The 21,861-nt window shown below is 39.6% G+C and overlaps 1 protein-coding gene and 1 non-coding gene across 7 annotated transcripts in view; one reads left to right on the top strand and one right to left on the bottom strand.

Annotated features, from left to right (window-relative positions):
- NAA16 (N-alpha-acetyltransferase 16, NatA auxiliary subunit) overlaps positions 1 to 21,861 on the top strand; it is a 74,923-nt gene that overhangs the window by 29,975 nt on the left and 23,087 nt on the right. For 4 of the 6 annotated variants that reach the window (XR_004247738.2, XM_032150762.2, XM_032150763.2 and 1 more), the window contains 4 exons: positions 14,423 to 14,495; positions 17,483 to 17,652; positions 18,114 to 18,266; positions 21,610 to 21,738. Coding sequence is in view for 5 of the 6 variants with exons in the window: in XM_032150762.2 (XP_032006653.2) it covers positions 14,423 to 14,495; positions 17,483 to 17,652; positions 18,114 to 18,266; positions 21,610 to 21,738 (525 nt within the window). In the remaining variant the exon portion in view is untranslated. Of the gene's footprint in view, positions 1 to 14,422; positions 14,496 to 17,482; positions 17,653 to 18,113; positions 18,267 to 21,609; positions 21,739 to 21,861 lie in introns of those variants that run through there. The other 2 variants (XM_058437807.1, XM_032150767.2) reach the window with 2 other exon arrangements.
- Positions 13,832 to 13,934, bottom strand: LOC116467652 (U6 spliceosomal RNA). The gene has a single exon (XR_004247867.1). It is a non-coding gene; the product is annotated as a U6 spliceosomal RNA (small nuclear RNA).

The following is a 21,861-nucleotide window of genomic DNA, read 5'->3' on the forward strand; positions in this document are numbered from 1 at the left end:
GGTTCACGCCATTCTCCTGCCTCAGCCTCCAGAGTGGCTGGGACTACAGGCGCCTGCCACCGTGCCTGGCTAATATTTTTTGGTATTTTTTAGTAGAGACGGGGTTTCATCGTGGTCTCGATCTCCTGACCTTGTGATACACCCGCCTCGGCCTCCCAAAGTGCTGGGATTACAGGCGTGAGCCACCGCGCCCGGCTTGAGTGAGTTTCTTAATCCTGAGTTCTAATTTGATTACACTGTGGTCTGAGAGACAGTTTGTTGTGATATGTGTTCGTTTATAAAATGCTGAAGAGTGCTTTACTTCCAGTTATGTGGTCAATTTTAGAATAAGTGCGATGTGGTGCTGAGAAGAGTGTATATTCTGTTGATTTGGGGTGGAGAGTTCTGTAGATGTCTATTAGGTCTGCTTGCTAAAGAGATGAGTTCAAGTCCTGGATATTTAGGTTGCTATATATAGCATAGGGATTCCAGTATCTTTCATGCTTTACTGAAATAGTATCATTTTTACTGAAGATAATGGTAAGAATATTTCTAACTTAATTTTTTGTGGATATCATCTCATTGAAAATATCAGTTGTGTATTTATAGGTAATAACCACCTTTAAATGTTCTGGTAATATGTAGTGTTTTCTTCTTACGAGTGATTAAAAGAAAAAGGGGACAACTTGCCAGCCGTGGTGGCTCATGCCTGTAATCCAGTACTTTGGGAGGCTGAGGTGGGAGGATCGCTTGAGATCAGGAGTTCAAGACAAGCCTGGCAACATAACAAGACTCTGTCTCTACAAAAAATGAAGACAATTAGTTGGTCATAGTGGCATGTACCTGCGCTCCCAGCTACTTGGGAGGCTGAGGTGGGAGGATCTCTTGAGCCTTGGAGGTCAAGGTTGCAGTGAGCTGTCATCATCAGGTCACTGCACTCCAGCCTGTGCCACAGACTTGAGACCCTGTCTAAGGAAAAAAAAATAAGAACACCTCCTACTTTTAGAGAATAACTGTTAAGTACTTGAAGTGCATAGATGTTTTCATCTGTCTATTTATATTTTAGTCTCTCACATTGTATCAGACCAAACTTTTTTTTTTTTTTTTTTTTTGAGATGGAGTCTCACTCTGTTGCCCAGGCTGGAGTGCAGTGGCACAATCTCCACTCACTGCAAGCTGCGCCTCCTGGGTTCGTGCCATTCTCCTGCCTCAGCCTCCCGAGGAGCTGGGACTACAGGCGCCAGCCACCATGCCCGGCTAATTTTTTTGTGCTTTTAGTAGAGACGGGGTTTCACTGTGTTAGCCAGGATGGTCTCGATCTCCTGACCTCGTGATCCACCCGCCTTGGCCTCCCAAAATGCTGGGATTACAGGCATGAGCCACCGCACCCGGCCTCTCTCTCTCTCTCTCTCTTTTTTTTTTTTTTGAGGCAGTCTTGCTCTGCCGTCCAGGCCGGAGTGCAGTGGCGTGCTCTCTGCTCACTGCAACTTCCGCCTCCCAGGTTCAAGCGAGCCTCCTGCCTCCCGAGTAGCTCGGACTACAGGCGCACACTGCCATGCTTGACTAATTTTTTGTAGTTTAGTAGAGACAGGGTTTCATCGTGTTGCCCAGGCTGGTCTCGAACTCCTGAGCTCAGGCAATCCGCCATCCTTGGCCTCCCAAAGTGCCAGGGTTACAGACGTAAACCATTGCGCCCGGCCCAGACCAAACTTTTATTATGAATAATTGCTTACTGGCTCTGTAAAATAGTGTCCATTTCTTCTAAGTGTGAATAAAGAACTTGCCTAGTAATCTTTTTGATTGGGTCTCAGAATCCTTCTGTTCCAGAGTTGGCATAACAGCAATAATAAAAAATCAAAACTAGAAACAAACAACCAACATAGTATTCACAACATCTGTAGCAGTTTAATGAGAAGATTTTATATGTACCATAGTCTGCTGGTGGTCTGAGTCATAATGCCAACAAATTATTTCTATAATGCCCATAGATAAGTTGTCCAGTGGGACAGTGAGTTAGATGTTTGACCAGCCATTTCATATGGTACACAACTAATGTGTGTTGTGTATTACCTTTTCACATTGACGATATTTATAAAGAATCTTATCTCCTCACTTTTCTGTTGTCATTTGTGTAGGTTTGTAGCAGTCTTCCATCAGTTTCCATGTTCTCAAATAGTAAAAGTGCTGAGTAACTTGGCACAAGAGTTTAGAAGTAATTTTTCATCAAAAAAGTGCTATAATTACAATATAGAAAAGTTTGGAAAACATAGGAAAGATCTTAAAAAATGGAAGGGAAGCCCAAACAAAACCCAATTATAAACTGCCACATGACTGTACAATTTAAGAGCATTTACACACTTATTTATTTATTTTATAAATAAATGAAATAGCATCTTGCTCTGTCTCCCAGGCTGGAGAACAATGAATGGCCCAATCATAGCTCACGGTAGCCTTGACTTCCTGGGTTCAAGTGATCCTTCCGTCTCAGCCTCTTGAGTAGATGTGTGCCATGATGCGTAGTTAATTTTCTAATTTGTAGAGATGGGGTCTTGCTGTATTGTTCACGCTGATCTCAAACTTCTGGGCTTAAGTGATTCTCCTGCCTTAGAATCCCAATGCACTGCGATTACAGGTGTGAGCCACCACGCCTAGCTCTAAGAGCATTTTAAATGTAATTCTTTTCACAGTTTTTTTTTTACTGTGAATTTAACTGTGATGTATCTATGCAGCTGTAGTCATTTTGACCATAAATTTTGTTCGTCGTTTTCCCCCTAGCAGTTTCTTTTTAAAAATTTGTTTCTGTTTTTGGTTTTTTTTTTTTGGAGTCTCACTCTGTCACCAGGCTGGAGTGCAGTGGCACCATCTCGGCTCACTGCAACCTCCGCCTCCTGGGTTCAAGTGATTCTCCTGCCTCAGCCTCCCGAGTAGCTGGGACTACAGGCGCACACCGCCACGCCCGGCTAATTTTATTTTATTTTTTTGTATTTTAGTAGAGACGGGGTTTCACCGTGTTGCCCAGGCTGGTCTCAAACTCCTGCGCTCAGGCAATCTGCCCACCTTGGCCTCCCAAAGTGCTAGGATTAAAAGCGTGGGCCACTGCACCCAGCCTAGAAATTTTTTTTATAGAGATGAGGTCTCACTGTGTTGCCCAGGCTGGTCTCAAAATCTTGGACTCGAGAGATATGCCTGCCTTGGCCTCCCAAAGTGCTGAGATTGTAGGTGTGAACCTACACCTATCTCCCTGCCCCAGCAGTTTCATAAGCTTTTACTGTGTTGTTATATAATCTTCATTATCCCTTTTAGTTATTACATAACCTTTTAGAACCATCCCTCCATTGTTCAATTTGGTTTTTCAAGTTATTGTTAAATATCTTTATACTAGCTTTGCTTAGGATTATTTTCTTCTCATATTTTCTTCTCTCAGAGTCATTCAGTGGATAAAGGACATGAACATTTTTGTGGTTCTTGATAAACACAGATAAATTAGTTTTTCACAAGGTTGTAAACATCAGTTTGTATTCCAACTAGCAGTGTGCCTGAAATATTTCCTGTCGTGTGTTTGTTTTTCTGTTTTTGTTTTAACGTGGGAATGTTAACAATTTAGTGGAACCAGATTTGGTGATCTTTATTTCTGTTGTGGGAGTTCATCTGTTGTTTTAAAACCATCTTGGAAAGTCCTCTTTAGAGCAGTACTTGTTAATGAGGGTGTTGGGGAGTGGATTTTTTCCCCTTGGGACATTTTACAATGTCTAGAGAGGTTTTTGATTGTCACTGCAGTGAGGTGAGGTGTGCTACTGGCATCCAGTGTGTGGAGGCCAGAGATGCTGCTAAACATTCCACAAGGTACAGGACAGCCTTCCTGACAAAGAATTCTACTGTTGACATGTTGGGCTAGATAATTCTTTGTAACGTAGGGCTGTCCTGTGCATTGTAGGATGTTTAGCAAACTCCCTGACCTCTACCATCAAGATGTCAGTAGCTTCCCCACCAGTATTTTTGCTTTGGTAACAGCTTTATTGAGATATAATTAATATATCATAAAATTTACCAATTAAAAGTATAGAGTTCAATGTATATTCACAGAGTTGTGCAGTCATCACTGCAGTGTAATATTTTGTCATCCCCCAAAGAGACTCCATATCCTTTAGCTGTAATTCTCTCACAACCTTCATGTCCCTCTCAGCTATAGGCAACCATTAGCCTACTTTCTGTCTATGGATTTCCCAGTCTGGACCTTTTATATAAATGGACTTATCTAATATATAGTCTTTTTGGGTCTGGCTTCTTTTACTTAATATTTTCTTTTTTTTTTTTGAGACAGAGTCTTGCTCTGTCCCCCAGACTGGAGTGCAGTGGCGCAATCTCGGCTCACTGCAAGCTCCGCCTCCCGGGTTCACGCCATTCTCTCGCCTCAGCCTCTCCGAGTAGCTGGGACTACAGGCGCCCGCCACCATGCCTGGCTAATTTTTTGTATTTTTAGTAGAGACGGGGTTTCACCGTGTTAGCCAGGATGGTCTCGATCTCCTGACCTCGTGATCCGCCCGCCTCGGCCTCCCAAAGTGCTGGGATTACAGGCTTGAGCCACCGTGCCCGGCCCTACTTAATATTTTCATCTGCAATTGTAGCATGAATCAGTACTTCATTTCCTTTTATGACCAAGTAACATTCCATTGTATGGATGTACCACATTGATTGTTTCTACCTTTTGGTTATTTTGAATAATGCTGCTGTGAACTTTGGTGTACAAGTTTTTGTGTCGACGTGCTTCCATTTTTCTTAGGTGTGTATCTGGGAATGGAATTGCTGAGCCAAATGGTAACTCTATGTTTAAACTTTAAAGGAACTGTCAGACTCTTTGTCCAAACTTCCTCCACCATTTTACATTCCCACAAGCAGTATATGAGGGTTCTGATTTCTGCACATCCTCATTAACACTTATTATTGATGATAGCCATCATAGGGGGTGTGAAATGGTAATCTTCTTGAGGTTTTGCTTTGCATTTCCTGATTACTGTTGGTATTTTATGTGCTTATTGGCCTTTGTATATGTTCTTTGGGGAAATGTCATTCATTTTCTTTGCCCATTTTTAAATTGGGTTATTTCTCTTTTTATTGTTCAGTTTAAGGAAGTTTTGTTTTTGTGGGGTTTTTTTAGGTTTTTTTGTTGTTTGTTTTTTTGAGACAGGGTCTCACTCTGTTACCCAGGCTGGAGTACAGTGGTGCGATCTCAGCTCACTGCAACCTTGACCTCCTGGGCTCAGGTGATCCTCCCACCTCCACTTCTGAGTATCTGGGACTACAGGCATGCGCTACCATGCCTGGCTCATTTTTTGTAGAGACAGGGTTTCACCATTTGCCCAGGCTGGTCTTAAAATCCTGGACTCAAGCAATCTGCTTGCCTCACCCTTCCAAAGTGTTGGGATTACAGGCGTGAGCCAACACGCTGGGCCAGAAGTTTTAAAAATATATTCTAGATACAAGTCTCTCATCAGATACATTATGTGAAAATATTTTCTGTTCTGCTACGGGTTGTCTTTTCATTTTCTTAATGGCGTCATTTGATGCACAAAAATTTTTAATTTGAATGAAGTCCAGCTTATCTTTTTTTTTTCCTTTTGTTGCTCATGCTTTCTTTGTCTTATCTAAAAACCATTTCCAAGTCCAATGTCATGAAGATTTATAAACATGTTTACTTCTAAGAGTTTGCATTGAGGCATTCACTCTATTTTGAGTTCATTTTGTATATGGTGTGGTAGGAGTCCAAATTCATTCTTTTGTGTGTGACTATCCAGTTTTCCAGCACCATTCGTTGAAGAGACTGTTCTTTCCCTGTTGGATGATCTTGGCAGCCTTGTCTAAAAAAGATTAACCATAAATGCAAGGGTTCACCTCTGGACTCTCAAGTCTGTTCCACTGATGTGTATGACTGTCTTTATTGTTTTGTATTATTCTTTTGTGAGATTGTTATTCAGGTGCAGCCGCAATAGGAGACACTGGAGAGGCTCAGGAAAAAACAAAGTTTATCATACAGGTCCTAGAGACGAGGCATGCTGTGCCATGCCATGCTGGGCCGCTTGGGGAAGACACTAGGGTGGTTAGGAGGGAGGGGAAGGATTAGGCTACTGCCTTCATCAAGGTTTCCTTAGGGTAGGGCAGGGTGAACAGTTTAGTTTGAATAATTTTGGCATACTTTAGACTGGTGGGGTGGTCTCTAGTTGCCTGGCACCTGGCCCTGGGATGATTAGGCAGAGGAATAGTGCCTCTTGGGGTATAAGGGCCAGATAGAGGAGATACAGCTCTGGATTTTGAATAGCTTGCATATTAAAGACATACTCCTAGCTGGGCCCTTTGTTATCTTTAAGAATTGGCTAGACTCTGGAGGGACAGTTTCTCAAATAGCTAGAAAGGTTCTTTAACATGTTAAACATCAGTATACAAGAAAAGCTAAAAGTCCATCTGTGTCAGTGCCATACTGTCTTGCTTACTGTAGCAGCGTGGTAAGTTTTGAAATTAGGAAGTGTGAGCCAGGCGCGGTGGCTCACGCCTGTAATCCCAGCACTTTGGGAGGCTGAGGTGGGTGGATCATGAGGTCAAGAGATCGAGACCATCCTGGCCAACGTGGTGAAACCCCATCTCTACTAAAAATACAAAAATCAGCTGGCGTGGTGGCGGGCGCCTACAGTCCCAGCTACTCGGGAGGCTGAGGCAGGAGAATCACTTGAACCCAGGAGGCGGAGGTTGCAGTGAGCAGAGATTGAGCCACTACACTCCAGCCTGGCAATAGAGCAAGACTCCGTCTCAAAAAAAAAAAAGAAATTATGAAGTGTGACTCCTCCTACTTTGTTCTTCAAGACTATTTTTTTATTATGTTTGTTTTTCAAGACTATTTTGGTTATTCAGGGTTCCTTTTATTTCCATTTGAATTTTAGGATTGGCTTTTCTATTTCTGCAAAGCAGCCATCTGGGATTTTGATAGGGATTTTGTTGAATCTGCAGATCAATTTGGAAGTATCCCCAACTTAACAATATTAAGTCAATCTTTGAACATGGGATGTCTTTCTTTGTATTTAGGTCTTTGATTTCTTTCAACCAGTGTTTTGTAATTTTTACTGTACAAGTCTCGTGCATCTTATGTTAATTTTGTTCCTAAGCATGCCATTCTTTTTGATGGTAGTCTAGATGAAATTGTTTTTATAATTTCATTTTTGGATTATTCTTTGCTAATATATGGAAATACAGTTGATTTTTATATGTTGATTTTGTCTTCTGAAACCTTGCTGAACTTGTTTATTCATTGTTATAGATGTTTTAATAGATTCCTTAGGATTTTCTATGTGCAAGATCATGTCATCTGCAAATAGAAAGTTTTACTTCTTTCTTTCCAATCCATACCCTTTTTATTTCATTTTGTTGACTAATTGCCCTGGGTACCTTCAGTACAATATTGACTAGAAGTGGTGAGAGTTCTTTGTCTTGTTCCTGCTCTTAGAGGAAAAGCATCTAGATTTTTCACCATTAAGTATTGTGTTAGCTGTGGGTTTTTCATATATGTCCTTTGTAATGTCAAGGAAGTGCCCTTCAACTCCTAGTTTATTGTGCATTTTTATCATGAAAGTCTGTTACTGAGTTCTGTCACGTGCTTTTTCTGTGTTAAAATGATTGTGTAGATTTTTTAAAAAATATATTGATATATGGTATATTTACATTAATTGATTTCAGATGTTACACCAATTTTTTATTTTTTTTCCAAGATGGAATCTCACTCTGTCACCCGGGCTGGAGTGCAGTGGCACGATCTTGGCTCACTGCAACCTCCACCTCGTGGGTTCAAGCTATTCTGCCTCAGTCTCCCAAGTAGCTGGGACTACCAGCGCGCACCACCATGCCCGGCCAGTTTTTCTATTTTTTAGTAGAAACAGGGTTTCACCATGTTGGACCGGCCGGTCTTGAACTCCTGACCTCAGGTGATGCACCCGCCTTTCAAAGTGCTGGGATTACAGGCGTGAGCCACCACTCCTGGCTGATGTTAAACCAGTCTTGCATTGCTGGGTGAAAGCCTACTTGGTCATGGTGGGTAATTCTTTTTCCATATTGATGGGTTCGATTTGCTAGTGTTCTGTTTAGGATATTGCATTTATATTCCTAAGAGATAAAGGTCTAGTTTTCTTTTCATGTCTTTATCAGATGTTGCTATCAGGGTGATACCGGCCTCATAATGAATTGGGAAGTGTTCTCTCCTTTTATTTTTTTTTTGGAAGTTTGTGAGGAATTGGTATTATTACTTTTTTAAATGTGTGGTAGAACTTACCATTTGCTAGTGAAGTCATATGGGCCTGGACTTTTCTTTGTGGGTAGTTTTTTATTATGTATTCAAACTCTTCATTACTGGTTTATTCAGGTTTTCTATTTCTTCTTGACTGGCTTTTGGAAATTCATGGTTTTAGATATTTGTCTACATCTATGTTATACAGTATTGGCATATGTGTGTCATAGTCTGTTATTTCTATAAAGTCAGTGGTAATAACCCCTCTTACCATTTTTGGTTTTAATATTTTGAGTGTTCTCTCTTTTTTACTTTGTCAGTCTAGCTAAAGGTTTGCCAGTTTTCTTGATCTAAAGAGCCAAGTTTTGGGTTTGTTGACTTTCCTCCTCTATTTCATTAATTTTCACTTTATTGTGTCCTTCTGCTTGTTTTAGGTTTAGTTTGGTCTTTTTTCTAATTTTTTTTTCTTTTTCTTTTTTAAATCTTTGTTTAGAGACTGGGTCTTGCTCTATCACCCAGGCTGGAGTGTAGTGGCGAGATTGTAACTCATTGTAGCATCAAACCCTTGGGCTCAAGTGATCCTACTACCTCAGCCTCCCAAGTAGCTGGGACTACAGACATGTACCACCATGCCTGGCTAAGTTTTTTGTTTTGTAGAGATGGATCTTGCTATGTTGCCCAGGCTGGTCTCAAACTCATGGCCCAAGTGATCCTCTCACCTAGGCATCCCAAACTGCTGGGATTATGGGCACGAGCCACTGTGCCTGGTCCTTTTTTTTTTTTATCTTATGTGTGCTATGTGTTACGTTACATCAGTTTGTCTTTTATTTTGCTGATTTAGTGAGGAAAAACGGGTTTTCTTGAAGGATAAAAAGCTGTATTTATTCAAAAAGATAATTAGTAAAATTAGTTTAATTTGGTTTAATTTTTGTTCAACTAAAGGTAACAGTCTGTATACTTTTTAAAATGTCATACATGGCCGGGTGTGGTGGCTCACGCCTGTAATCCCAACGCTTGGGGAGGCCGAGGTGGGTGGATCACCCGAGGTCAGGAGTTCATGACTAGCCTGACCAACATGGTGAAACCCCATCTCAACTAAAAATACAAAAAAATTAGCAGGGCGTGGTGGAATAATCCCAGCTACTTGGGAGGCTGAGGCAGGAGAATTGCTTGAACCCGGGAGGCGGCAGTTGCAGTGAGCTGAGATCGTGCCATTGCATTCCAGCCAGGGTGACAGAGCGAGACTCCGTCTCAAAAAAAAAAAAAAGTCAAACATAAAACCAAAATGTGCCAGGCCACCGTGGTGGCTCATGTCTGTTATCCCAGCACTTTGGGAGGCCAAGGCAGGAGGATTGCTTGAGCTCAGGAGCTCAGCCTGGGCAATGTAGTGAGGCAGTGTCTCTACAAAAAAATACAAAAATCAGCCAAGTACAGTGGCGCATTCTAGATACTTGGAAGGCTGCGGTGGGAGAACCACTTGAGCCTGGAAGGTGAAGGCTGCAGTGAGAGCGCATCACTGCACTCCAGCCTGGGTAACAGAGCGAGAGACCCTGTCTCCCCTCTTCCCTGGCCAAAAAAGGAAATCAGTTTTTTTTTAAGATAAGAGTTTCACTCCCATTGCCCAGGCTGGAGTGCAATGGGACGATCTTGGCTCAGTGCAACCTCCACCTTCTGGGCTCAAGCGATTCTCCTGCCTTAGCCTTCCAAGTAGCTGGGACTCCAGGCACGGGCCACTACACCCAGCTAACTTCTTGTTGTATTATTTTGTAGAGATGGGGTTTTACCATGTTGCCCAGGCTGGTCTTGGACTCCTGGGCTTAAGTGATCTGCCTGCCTCAGCCCCCGAAAGTGCTGTGGGATTATTATAGCATGAACCACCGCACCCAGCCCCAAAATGTTTAAAGGCTCTAAGAAGAGGTGTACATTAATTTGGGACTTCCATATTCACTGATAGAAAGTACTTGTTTTTTAGCCATTCGTTTGTGAGTGTCAGGCTCTTAAGTGAAGACGTTCAGTGAGTCAACATCCAGGTTTGCCTGGGTTGGTACACTTTGATTCCATTGAAGTTGGACATCAGTGCTCATGTGCTTTGAATATATGAATATTTGTATTTTCATAAAGTTGGGGAAAATACGTAAAGCATTGGTGTGTGTTTTAATTAAATGATAAAGTTTGTAAAGTACTTGGTTTGAACATGTTCAAGAAATGGTAATTTTCCCTTACTCTCTAAATTAGATGGTAAGTCCCACCCTTCTCACAGCTCGTCTCTGTAGTTACTTTTATTTTATTGTCATTGTTCTTGGACAGTTTACCTCTGTAACTAGCCCCTTTAGCACCAAAATTATCACTAGTAATTGTGCTTGTATCAGAACCTAATTCAGCAATTTTAGTCCTTGTTGATAAACTAGTGTACTTAATTAGTAACTTTCATATTGCAGTGACATTTTAAACCTGTGATTTGTCTCTTTACTGTGAAAAAAATGTGTATCGGATACGATGTTGTGGGACTTTGTCTTTAAGGTTAATAAAGAGTTCTTTTAACTCTTACATAAGAAAAGCTGGTCACCAAGGACATACTTTAGGAAATTATAACAGTTATAGTATTATCTTAGGTTAGATTTTGTTAAAGATAAAAAGCTTCTTCCATCTTGATCTAATGTAGCTGTTAGAAGAAAGTAAATCAGGAGAAGGTGGCTGAACTTGGAAAATTTTTCACATTGTAAGAAAAATATGGGCCATAAAATTTAAGGTGGCCATTTATGTTTTTGTTGTGATCTCAGATACTTAAGTGGATTGGCTTTCTTGATTTTAAAATAACGGAGGCAAAACACCATTTTAAAGAAGAATAGCTATTACATATTTGTCAGATTACACACTACCTAATTAAATATAAATGGTAAGTAAACTTGAGCGAAATAAGTCTTATACTTGAGTAAAACTTCTTAGATTAACTTTCATAGAAAATTTAGAAAATTGTTCACTTAATTACTGAATGAGAAGTAACCATAAGGCCGGGAGTGGTGGCTCATGCCTGTAATCCTAGCACTTTGGGAGGCCAAGGTGAGCAGATTGCTTGCGCCGAGGAGTTTGAGACCAGCCTGGGCAACAGGGCAAAACCCCATCTCTACTAAAAACACAAAAATTATACAGGCATGGTGGTGCACGCGTGTACCCCTAGCTACTCGGGAGGCTGAGGCAAGAGAATCGCTTGAACCCAGGCGGTGGAGGTTGTGGTGAGCCGAGTTCACACCACCGCACTCCAGCTTGGGTGAGAGAGTGATACCCCATCTCAAGAAATAAAAATAAAGTAACTAAATTTTGGCTTGGCACAGTGGCTCACACCTGTAATCCCAGCACTTTGGGAGGCCGAGGTGGGCGGGTCACCTGAGGTCAGGAGTTGGAGACCAGCCTGGCCAACATGGTGAAACCCCCTCTACTAAAAATACAAAAATTAGCCGGGCATGGTGGTGCACACCTTTGGTTCTAGCTACTCAGGGGGCTGAGGCAGGAGAATTGCTTGAACCTGGGAGGCAGAGGTTGCAGTGAGCTGAGATCACACCACTGTACTCCAGCCTAGGCAACAGAGTGAGACTTGGTCTCAAAAAAACAAAAATTTATATATATATAAAATATATTCAAGAAGTATGCCTAATGAACCAGAACGGTCAGTCCCCTTTGTTGTTTTTTTAAATGTAGGAGATTTCTTGTGAATTTTCCATTATCTTTTTTCCCCCGTAATCAGATTTTGTTTTGAAGTTCTGAATCTGGAGATCTGTTTTATTCAGAAGTATTTATATTCTTTTATGAAGGATTATATGTAACTTCAGTGTATGTTTTGTGGTACCCTTTATTGTTAAAATTGACTTCTTTAAAAATAGGTTTCACCCCTTCATCTCTACTAAAAATACAAAAATTAGCTGGGTGCCCGTAATCCCAGCTACTCGGGAGGCTGAGGCAGAGAATTGCTTGAATCCAAGAGGTGGAGGTTGCAGTGAGCAAAGACTGCACCACTGCATTCCAGCCTGGTGACAGAGCGAGACTCCATCTCAACAAAAAAAAAAAACATAGGTTTCACCCTAGAGATGCCTAAAGGTCCGCCCTTTTAAAAACCACCTCTAGTTGCAGTTTTAGCAACTACCAGTAGAAGGCGCAAGTTCCTGAAAAAAATTATTTGCCTTTATAAGTTTAACAACTTGAGTACTAAATTTCTAAGTTTGTAAAAAAGGTTTTTAAGTTACAGATATTCTAGGTGAGATTGGTGGGGAGGTTATGGTGGGTTAAAAATGTCTGTTAACGTGAGCCGAGATTGCGCCACTGCACTCCAGCCTGGGCGACAGAGCTAGACTCCGTCTCAAAAAAAAAAAAAAAAAAAAAAAAAAAAAAAAAAAAAAAAAAAGTCTGTTAACTTTAATTTTGCTTTATAATAAAAGTCTTTTTGCAATTTTTTTTAATCAGTGGTTCTCAAACTCTTAATTGTGTATCAGAAATTACAGATGGCTTGTTAAAAACAGACTGTACAGGCCAGGCATGGTGGCTCACACCTGTAATCCCAGCACTTTGGTAGGTGGAGGCGGGAGGATCGCTTGAGCCCAGGAGTTCCAGACAAGCCTAGGCAATATAGTGAGACTTCGTCTCATAAAAAAAAAAAAAAATATATCAGGGCATGATAATACATGCCTGTAGTCTTAGTTGCTTGGGAGGCTGAGGTGGGACAATTGCTTGTACACAGGAGTTCAAGGCTACAGTGAGCGACTATCACACCACTGCACTCCAGCCTAGGTGACAGCGGGCGACCCTGTCTCTTACACACACACACACACACACACACCCGAGAACAGATTGTACCGACTAATATTTCTAACAAATTGCCACGTGATGGTGACACTAAGGTTTGACAGTATTATTAATGATCTGAACATAACACTTTCAGAACCACTGTTTTTAAATTAAACAATCTTTTTTTAAAAAAAAAAAAAACACAGAATATACTCATTTTCCACTACCCTAATGTCTTTGGTCATATTTTCGTTGAGTATGTGGTATCTGTACATACATGTTTTAGTGAAGTCATAGTATGTGTAAATTTTTTTCACATTCTCCTTTTTCTGTTATTTACACATGTTCCTTACTGTTAATATATAGTCCTACCTTATTTTCGCATTGTCTGTCCATTGATCTCTACTAGAGATCCTGCCGTATACTGCAGCATCATGTGAGAAAGCTATCATGTAGGCCTGAAAAGTGTTACAATTCGGCCTTGTGTTTTGACTAGTGTCTAGAACGATCAGTGGTTTCATGGGCACTGTCCTGTGTCTTTGTGGCATGAGGAGTAATCTGGATTCAAAATAAAGCTAACTAAATTATACCTTCTGATATTAAATGGTATGCGTGAAGAGGTTTCTTTTGTAGCCATATATGCAGAAATCTGTTGAGTTTGTGACACATGACCACTTCAGTGTCAGGGGAACCATAGTGAATTTTGGTTAGTTTGTAAAGAGGCGTAGGGAAATAAGAGAAATATAATTGTTTCTCTGAAAATAAAGATGTCAAAGCCCCAGTTTCCACAAAACAGTGAAGAAATATTCCTTTTAAAATATAGAACGCTTCATGAATGTGTGTGTCATCCTTTCACAGGCGCCATGCCAATCTCTTACTGTTCCAATTTTGGTATATGTGCTGCTGAAGTGAGCACCAAACCTTATTTTGTAGTAGGTAGATAAGCAAATTGGTTAAGAAACCCCGTAATTATAGTAAGTACAATACAATTATTATATTGTAGGATTGCTAACAACAATAAGCAGAAGAGTCATTTTTAATTTCACTTATTTTCAAACCTTGAATCATTTCCCTTTTTTGTAATGCATGACATTTTAGAAAATCTGAATATTTATATAGTGGATAATTTGTCCCTTATAGCAGTGGTCCATTTTTTTTTTTTTTTTGTCTTGTGAGTGGTCCATATATATAGCAATGTCCATTATTTTGTGTTTTTTTCCACCCCTTCTCCAAAGGGGGGAAATATTCATGTTAGGAATGGGGACAAAGCAGATACCCTAGTATTTTAATTAATTTATAGTTCTGAAATAAGCTGTATATTTTCCAAATGTAATTTAAACCATAATAGGTAAAAATATCTTCAATAAGATATTTTTAAATTTTAAAAATATGTTTCTTTAACAGGTTTCTATAATCCAGGAACTTGTTACTAATTATGAAGCCTCTCTTAAAACGTGTGACTTTTTTAGCCCATATGGTAAGTTTAAATTAGATTGAATTGGAATTTGATTACTCATTTCATTTTTAATCACAGTAATGCTCTTTTATGTATATTATGTGTGTGCTACCTAATGGCTACTTAATAAATGGCTTTCAAATTGGTGAGTGAAATGAGAGCACTTTCAATCTTACTTAATTTAAATTTTCCGTAATCCTGTGAGATGGGAGTTAACGTTGTGCAGTTTTTGTTTGTTTGTTTGTTTTTGAGATGTAGTCTCGTCCTGTCACCCAGACTGGAGTACAGTGGCACAGTCTTGGCTCACTGCAACCTCCGCCTCCTGGGTTCAAGTGATTCTCCTGCCTCAGCCTCCTGAGTAGCTGGGATTACAGGTGCCTGCCACCACGCCTGGCTAAGTGTTGTATTTTTAGTAGAGATGGGGTTTCACCATGTTGGCCAGGCTGGTCTCGAATGCCTGACCTCGTGATCCACCCGCCTCGGCCTCCCAAAGTACTGGGATTACAGGCGTGAGCTACCGCACCTGGGCTTAACCTTGTTTTAACATGGGGAAACAGACTTGAGAGGTTGAATGGCTTGCCTAAGACCATGTAGTTAGTTTATATTGGAACCTATTTTTCCTGAATCCCTAAATTCTCTGCTTTTTCTACCCTCTTATTACTTTTGATCCTCTTTAGTTTGGTCCTTTGTTTCTGTATTTGTAGGAGCATATATAAATCAAGGCAACTTACTTTAGAAAACACTAGAATGTTTTCAGTCATGCACATAGTAACTTGCGGGTTCCTTATGTGTCTCTTACATATCATTACTCTTTGAGTATTTTTCTAATGTTTTTTAAGAGATGGGATCTCACTGTTTTGCCCAAGCTGAACTTCTGGGCTCAAGTGATCCTCCCACCTCAGCCTGCTGAGTGGCAAGGACTATAGGCATGTGCCACCATGCCTGGCTAATTGTGTGTGTGTGTGTGTGTGTGTGTCTGCAGGGGGTTGGGGGAGGTTTGTAGAGATGGGATTTTGCTGTGTTGCCCAGGCTGATCTTGAACTCCTGAGCTCTAGCGATCTGCCTGTCTCAGCCTCCCAAAGTGCTGGGATTACAGGTGTGAGCTGCCACACCCTCTTTGAGTTTTTTTAAGGCACATTCCAGACTTACTGTTTCATTTGTAAGTACCTTAGTGTGCATCTCTATTTAAAACACTTAAACAGAAGAAGTCATCAAGTGCCATGTCACACAAAACCTCGTGACATAATATCTGATAGCCAGTCCACATTCAGATTTCCCCCATTATCCAAAAGAAGTTTTTGTGTTTGGTTTATTTGAGTATAGATCCAGTTAAGGTTCACACCAAATATTTGGTTGTTATAGCTCCATAATTTGATGGTTATGTCTCATTATTTTAATCTAGAACAATAACTCTCCCCTCCCTTTCAAAAAAACAGTCATTTGTTGAAAGTTCATTTGTCTTACATATCCCATATTCTGGATTTGGTTGATTGCCGTTCTCATGGTATCATTTGCTGTATTTCACTGTCATTCATACTTCTTTTAAGTTATAGTTAGGTTTGCCTACTGGATTAGATTCAGGTTCTGTTTAAATACGGGTGGTGCTTTGTGCTTCCTGTTGTATCATATCAGGAAGCTTGAGACATTCTGGTTGTCTCTCTTTTTTGATGTTAAGATTAAGATTCAGATGTTGTCAGCCTGTTATACTCATTAAAAAGGTTCATGACAGCGGGTGGGGTGGGGGGGGGGCATGGTGGCTCCACACCTGTGATCCCAACACTGTAGGGCATGCTAAGGCAGAAAGATCTCTTAAAGCCAGGATTTGGGGGCCAGCCTGGGCAACAAAGTGAGACCCTGTCTCTACAAAAAATTAAAATATTAGCCAGGTTCGGTGGTTCTCACCTGTAGTCCCAGCTGCTTGTGAAGCTGAGGCATGAGGATCACTGGAGCCTAGGAGTTCCAGGCTACAGTTAGTTATGATCATGCCACTGCACTCTAGCGTTGGTGACAGAACAAGACAAAAATTCCTCATTGGCCTCTCAGCAATTGAGGATCATTGCCTAGATCCCTTGTTGATTCTAATAATTTCTTCTGCATTCGTTAGCTGGAACTTTTCTTATAAAGAACTTTCCTTCATCAAATACTTGGTTCCCTTGAAATATAGTTTATATAAGAGGAACAGAATAGATGCTTAACTCATTGCCTTTATTATTTGTGTTTTAATGTGTGCTATAGTATGTTTGCATGTGATTTGGTCAGCAACGCTAGGAAACCTGTTTGTTTTGATGTAGTGTGGGTATATTCACTCTTTCCTCCTCATTTTTACACCAGTATGTCTTCCCTTCTGAAATCCATTTTGAGAGCTTGGTATTTCTTTTCTACTCCTCTGTAGTTAGAGGGTACAGGATGGGGAACAGGATAAAACTCAGGTAAGTGTATATATGTGACTGCTTTTTTAAGAGGACTGGGCTGTGTTTTTTCTAATTAGGTTTTTGTCAGATGGTAGGGTTGTTTCTACTTTGTCAGGTGTATCTTCTTCCTATAGGTCATAGTCTTCAACTTTGGGTATCCCTGATTTAGTATTGAGGCCTGGAAAATGGTAAGCCATGGCAGTTTGGCAGTTCTTACCTCTGCCGAAATCTTGCAGTGGTAGTTAGGAAATCTCTTTGCCAAGTTATTTTCCTTGACTTTTCCTGGTCTTGCTGCCCTTTTGCTTTCAGGCTGAGAGTTCACAGAATTAGACTGATGTATGTCCTTTCCCCAGCATTATTTCTTTGTAGTGAGACTGGGGTTAGAAGCCTGTCAAAGTACAATCTTGTTTCTCTACATGGCTGCCACTTTTTGAACTTTGTGAAGTCATACCTCTTTCTTTTGAAATTAGTAGTTTTTGCTGAGTTTTTCTTGTTTATTATTATTGCAATAGTCATTTCATTATGAATTAGGAGAGAGAAAGTATGCAATTTGCTTTACATTCTTCCTATAATAATTTAATATTTGTTTGATTGCAGAGAATGGGGAGAAGGAACCCCCGACAACACTACTCTGGGTTCAGTATTACCTGGCACAGCACTTTGATAAACTTGGACAGTATTCTTTGGCTTTGGATTATATTAATGCTGCAATTGCTAGTACTCCAACTCTAATAGAATTATTCTATATGAAAGCAAAAATTTATAAGGTAAAATCTGAATCCTGTTTTTTGAGTAGTTGAAGAATTCAGCTACTGTAAGAATCCTTGGAGTTTTTTCTTTGTGGAAACAAGTTCTAGGGCACCCTGATAATCTTTTTCTAATAATTCTGTGTAGTTTCATGTTATATTAATTGTATAATCAATGTGTAATTAGATGTGTAATCATTTGATTGAGCTCTTAGTAAATGTGAACTGTAATTTTGATTTCTAAATGAATTTGACAGAAATGGTGACAGATTTCTTTTTTGTCTGTGTAAATTATTTTCCAGATGTGTAATCATTTGATTGAGCTCTTAGTAAATGTGAACTGTAATTTTGATTTCTAAATAAATTTGACAGAAATGGTGACATTTCTTTTTTGTCTGTGTAAATTTGTAAATTATTTTCCATTTTATTGTACTCATATTCTCTTGATTATAAATTGTGGTTCCTTTAATTATCTTTTATAGCATATAGGTAATCTCAATGAAGCTGCAAAGTGGATGGATGAAGCACAGTCTTTGGACACAGCTGATAGATTCATCAATTCCAAATGTGCAAAATACATGCTTCGAGCAAATATGATAAAAGAAGCAGAGGAAATGTGCTCCAAGTTCACAAGGGTAGGAAATAGCATGCATGAGCATATAATTGTCTAAATTAAGACAGTTTGTGAAGAACTTCAGTGGAAGTTTATAAAAATTCATTTTTATTATTATTTTTTAAATCTCATTTAACCCATATCCTAAGAATGGTTTCTTACTGTGGTTGCGTATCTGTGTATGTGTTTCTGGCAGGGGATGGTTAAAAAACAATAGCAAGAGCAAAATATCTTGGTACATATATAAACAGTATGCTATACTTTAGCACTTATGTGTAAAATTTGATTTATATCTCAAATCCTTTGTCCCCCTAGTAATTTGTGACTGCTTTTTAATTCTGTCTTACTTTTAACTTGCTCATAGAGTTCTTTCTTTGTGGAACTAATTGCTCTGAACTAGTCTCTGTGACATTCAGGAATTTAAGTTTCCTGAGATAGGCTACACATCCATCCCTTTTCCCTCCTTCACCATCCCTTTATATCCTTTTCCACATAGACTTTCTGTTATAATACATGTTTATGGTTAAAAATATAAGTAGATGGCCGGGCACGGTGGCTCACGCCTGTAATCCCAGCACTTTGGGAGGCCGAGGTGGGCGGATCACGAGGTCAGGAGATCAAGACCGCGGCGAAACCCCGTCTCTACTAAAAATACAAAAAATTAGCCGGGCGTAGTGGCGGGCGCCTGTAGTCCCAGCTACTTGGGAGGCTGAGGCAGGAGAATGGCGTGAACCCGGGAGGTGGAGCTTGCAGTGAGCCGAGATTGCGCCATTGCGCTCCAGCCTGGGCGACAGAGCGAGACTCCGTCTCAGAAAAAAAAAATATATATATATAAGTAGACTAATGGAACAGAGTAGAAAGCTCAGAAACAGATTTCACACATATTTGGAAAATGGGATATACCCAGAGATACTGTAAAAATCAGAGATGAAAATATATTGCTGGGACAATTATTTACTCCTGTTCGAGAAAAAGCCGCCAATATCCCTCTCTGTCCACTGTACACGAATCAGTTCCAGGTGGATTAAAGATCAGATATGGAAAGCAAACCTTTCATACTTACACAAGAAAATATAAAGGAGTTTATCTTTAGGATAAACTAATTATAATATAATCTAATATAATAGAAAATTTCACTGTACACGAATCAGTTCCAAGTGGATTAAAGATCAAATATGGAACGCAAACCTTACACTTATAGAAGAAAATATATAGGAGTTTATCTTTAGGATAAAGAAGCATTCTTTATGCTTGAAGTAGGAAGCATTTCTTGACACCAAAAGCATAAAGTATAAAAGAAAAATTGAGGTGGGCATGGTGGCATGTGCCTATAGTCCCAGCTACCACATAGTAAATAGCAGTAGGTTCAAAGTCTTCAATGCCCTTTCCACTGTATCACAGGTTTGAAATTAAGAAGAGAGTACAAGGAATCAACATAAAACCAATTATGTTTTCAGAGAAAAGTACCACATGGAAGGCCAAGGTAGCGATAGGAAGTAAAATGCAATTAAATATGAAGTATACAGGTTGAGCATCCCAAATCTAAAATCCAAATTCCAAAATGCTCCAAAACTTGAAACTTTTTGAGCCACTGGTATGATGGTCAAAGGAAATGCTCATTGGGGCATTTTGGATTTTGGGTTTTTGGGTTTGGGATGCTCAACTGGTAAGTATAATGCAAATATTCCACAATCAAGAAGCTTTGCAACATTTCTGGTTCCAGACATTTCTGATAAGCGATACTAAATCTATGCAAAACTTAAAGAAGTTCCGTGATTTTTAAGAAAACAAAAAACCCAGTGACACTGGGAAGTGTCTTTAAAGGCACAGGAGAGTGAGAAAGAAGGTGAGAGGAGTTGGTTATTTAAGGAGAGTAGTCACCAAAATCTGTGGCTGGGCTTGCTCATCATAACTGCCTCTGATAATCCACTTTTGACAAGTTGCCATGCTGTATGGCAAGCTTGTTCACTTTATCCACACTAGTTTGTTGGCCAGGCAAATCCATAATGTGTGGTGAACAACATAATGAGGCAGGGGAAGAAAACTGCAAATGACCCTGAATAATCAGAATATATCTGTTTACTGATAAATAAGTGAAGGGCGCGTATTTCCTTCTCGCAGATTTTTCAGTTTAGAATTTTTGTACAAAGTTGCTGATGCATGTTGGATAGTTATAGTTGATAAACTTTTTGAAATGAAAAGTAATACAGATTTCCTCTTATAAAAATATGTGACCATTAACAAAATGGAAAATATAACACAACCATAATGAAGACAGAAAATACATCAATAATTCTGTTCACCCAGAGATAACTAGTTTTTAGACTTTTAATGTGTTCTGAAAATTGAACTGATACACAAAATGTGAGTAAAAACTGTAGACTGAAATCATTTATATAAGTGTACCTTTGCCATCCTTTCCTGGGGTCATATAAAATATATTTTAAATGTCTCTTCTAAACTGTAACAAAACTTGAGTATCCTTGCACTTAAAATTCGTTAATTTATGTCTCACACTCCTCTCAGAATTTTTATTGAGCCTGAATTAACAAATTCAGTTATTTGGTTTTGTCATCCGACTGCAGAGGAGAAATATTAAAGTAGAAGAGTTGGCATGAAACAGGTGATGCTGATAGAAGCAGACACATGGGCACAAAGAAAGTGACAATGGAGGAGGGACACTGGGAAACCAAAAAACAGGCCTGCAACTATTACTAACAGATTTGACAAATACTGAACATACATAACAGTGACCCCGAGTCAGCAAGGAAGGCTGAAATAGCTTTTGCTTGAAAGGCAGAAGATAGACAATGCTTCATATGACTACTTTCTTAAATAGTTGAAGTAAAAAATTTGGTGTTTAAAAACTAAGATTTAGTAATTTGGAGTCTTTTTATGAAGAGTGTTAAATACCCCAGCAGAGCTGGGTAAATAAGACGTTATGTATATGTGCGTTTTCCATCTGATAACTGAGATGGCTCCTAAGTGACAGGTAGCAGACAATGTGGATGTACTAGACAAAGGGATGATTCACATTCCGGGTTCGATAGAGTGGGATGGTGCAAGATTTTATCACAGTATTCAGAATGGCATGCAGTTGAAAACATATGAATTGTTTATTTCTGCAATTTTCCCTTTAATATTTTTAGACCATGGTCGACTGTGGGTAACTGAAACCATGGAAGGTGAAACCTTGGATAAGGAGGGACTATTGTAATATAAAACCATGTTTGGAAACACACTGATATATTTGCTAATTGCTGCTATTGTCATAATAGTACTGTAGCCCTAGTTGTAAAGAGGAAATGATTTTTAGTATCTGTTTCATTGTTTGCTCTCTATAGTTTTGAATGCTTCTATTTCAGGAAGGAACATCTGCCATGGAAAATCTAAATGAAATGCAGTGTATGTGGTTTCAGACAGAATGCATTTCAGCTTATCAGCGTCTGGGGAGATACGGGGATGCCTTGAAAAAATGTCATGAAGTAGAAAGGGTAAGTTGTTAGAATTTTGACTTCAGTTTTCTCTGTAAGGTGATAAAAAGCAGGTAGATTTCTACACAGGATCATCTGCCTCTTCTAACTTCTCTGGGAGCTTCATTGTGAAAAAAATTCTTG

Source organism: Hylobates moloch, unplaced genomic scaffold (genome assembly GCF_009828535.3).
Source record: "Hylobates moloch isolate HMO894 unplaced genomic scaffold, HMol_V3 SCAFFOLD_4, whole genome shotgun sequence".
Classification (NCBI taxonomy): domain Eukaryota; kingdom Metazoa; phylum Chordata; class Mammalia; order Primates; family Hylobatidae; genus Hylobates; species Hylobates moloch.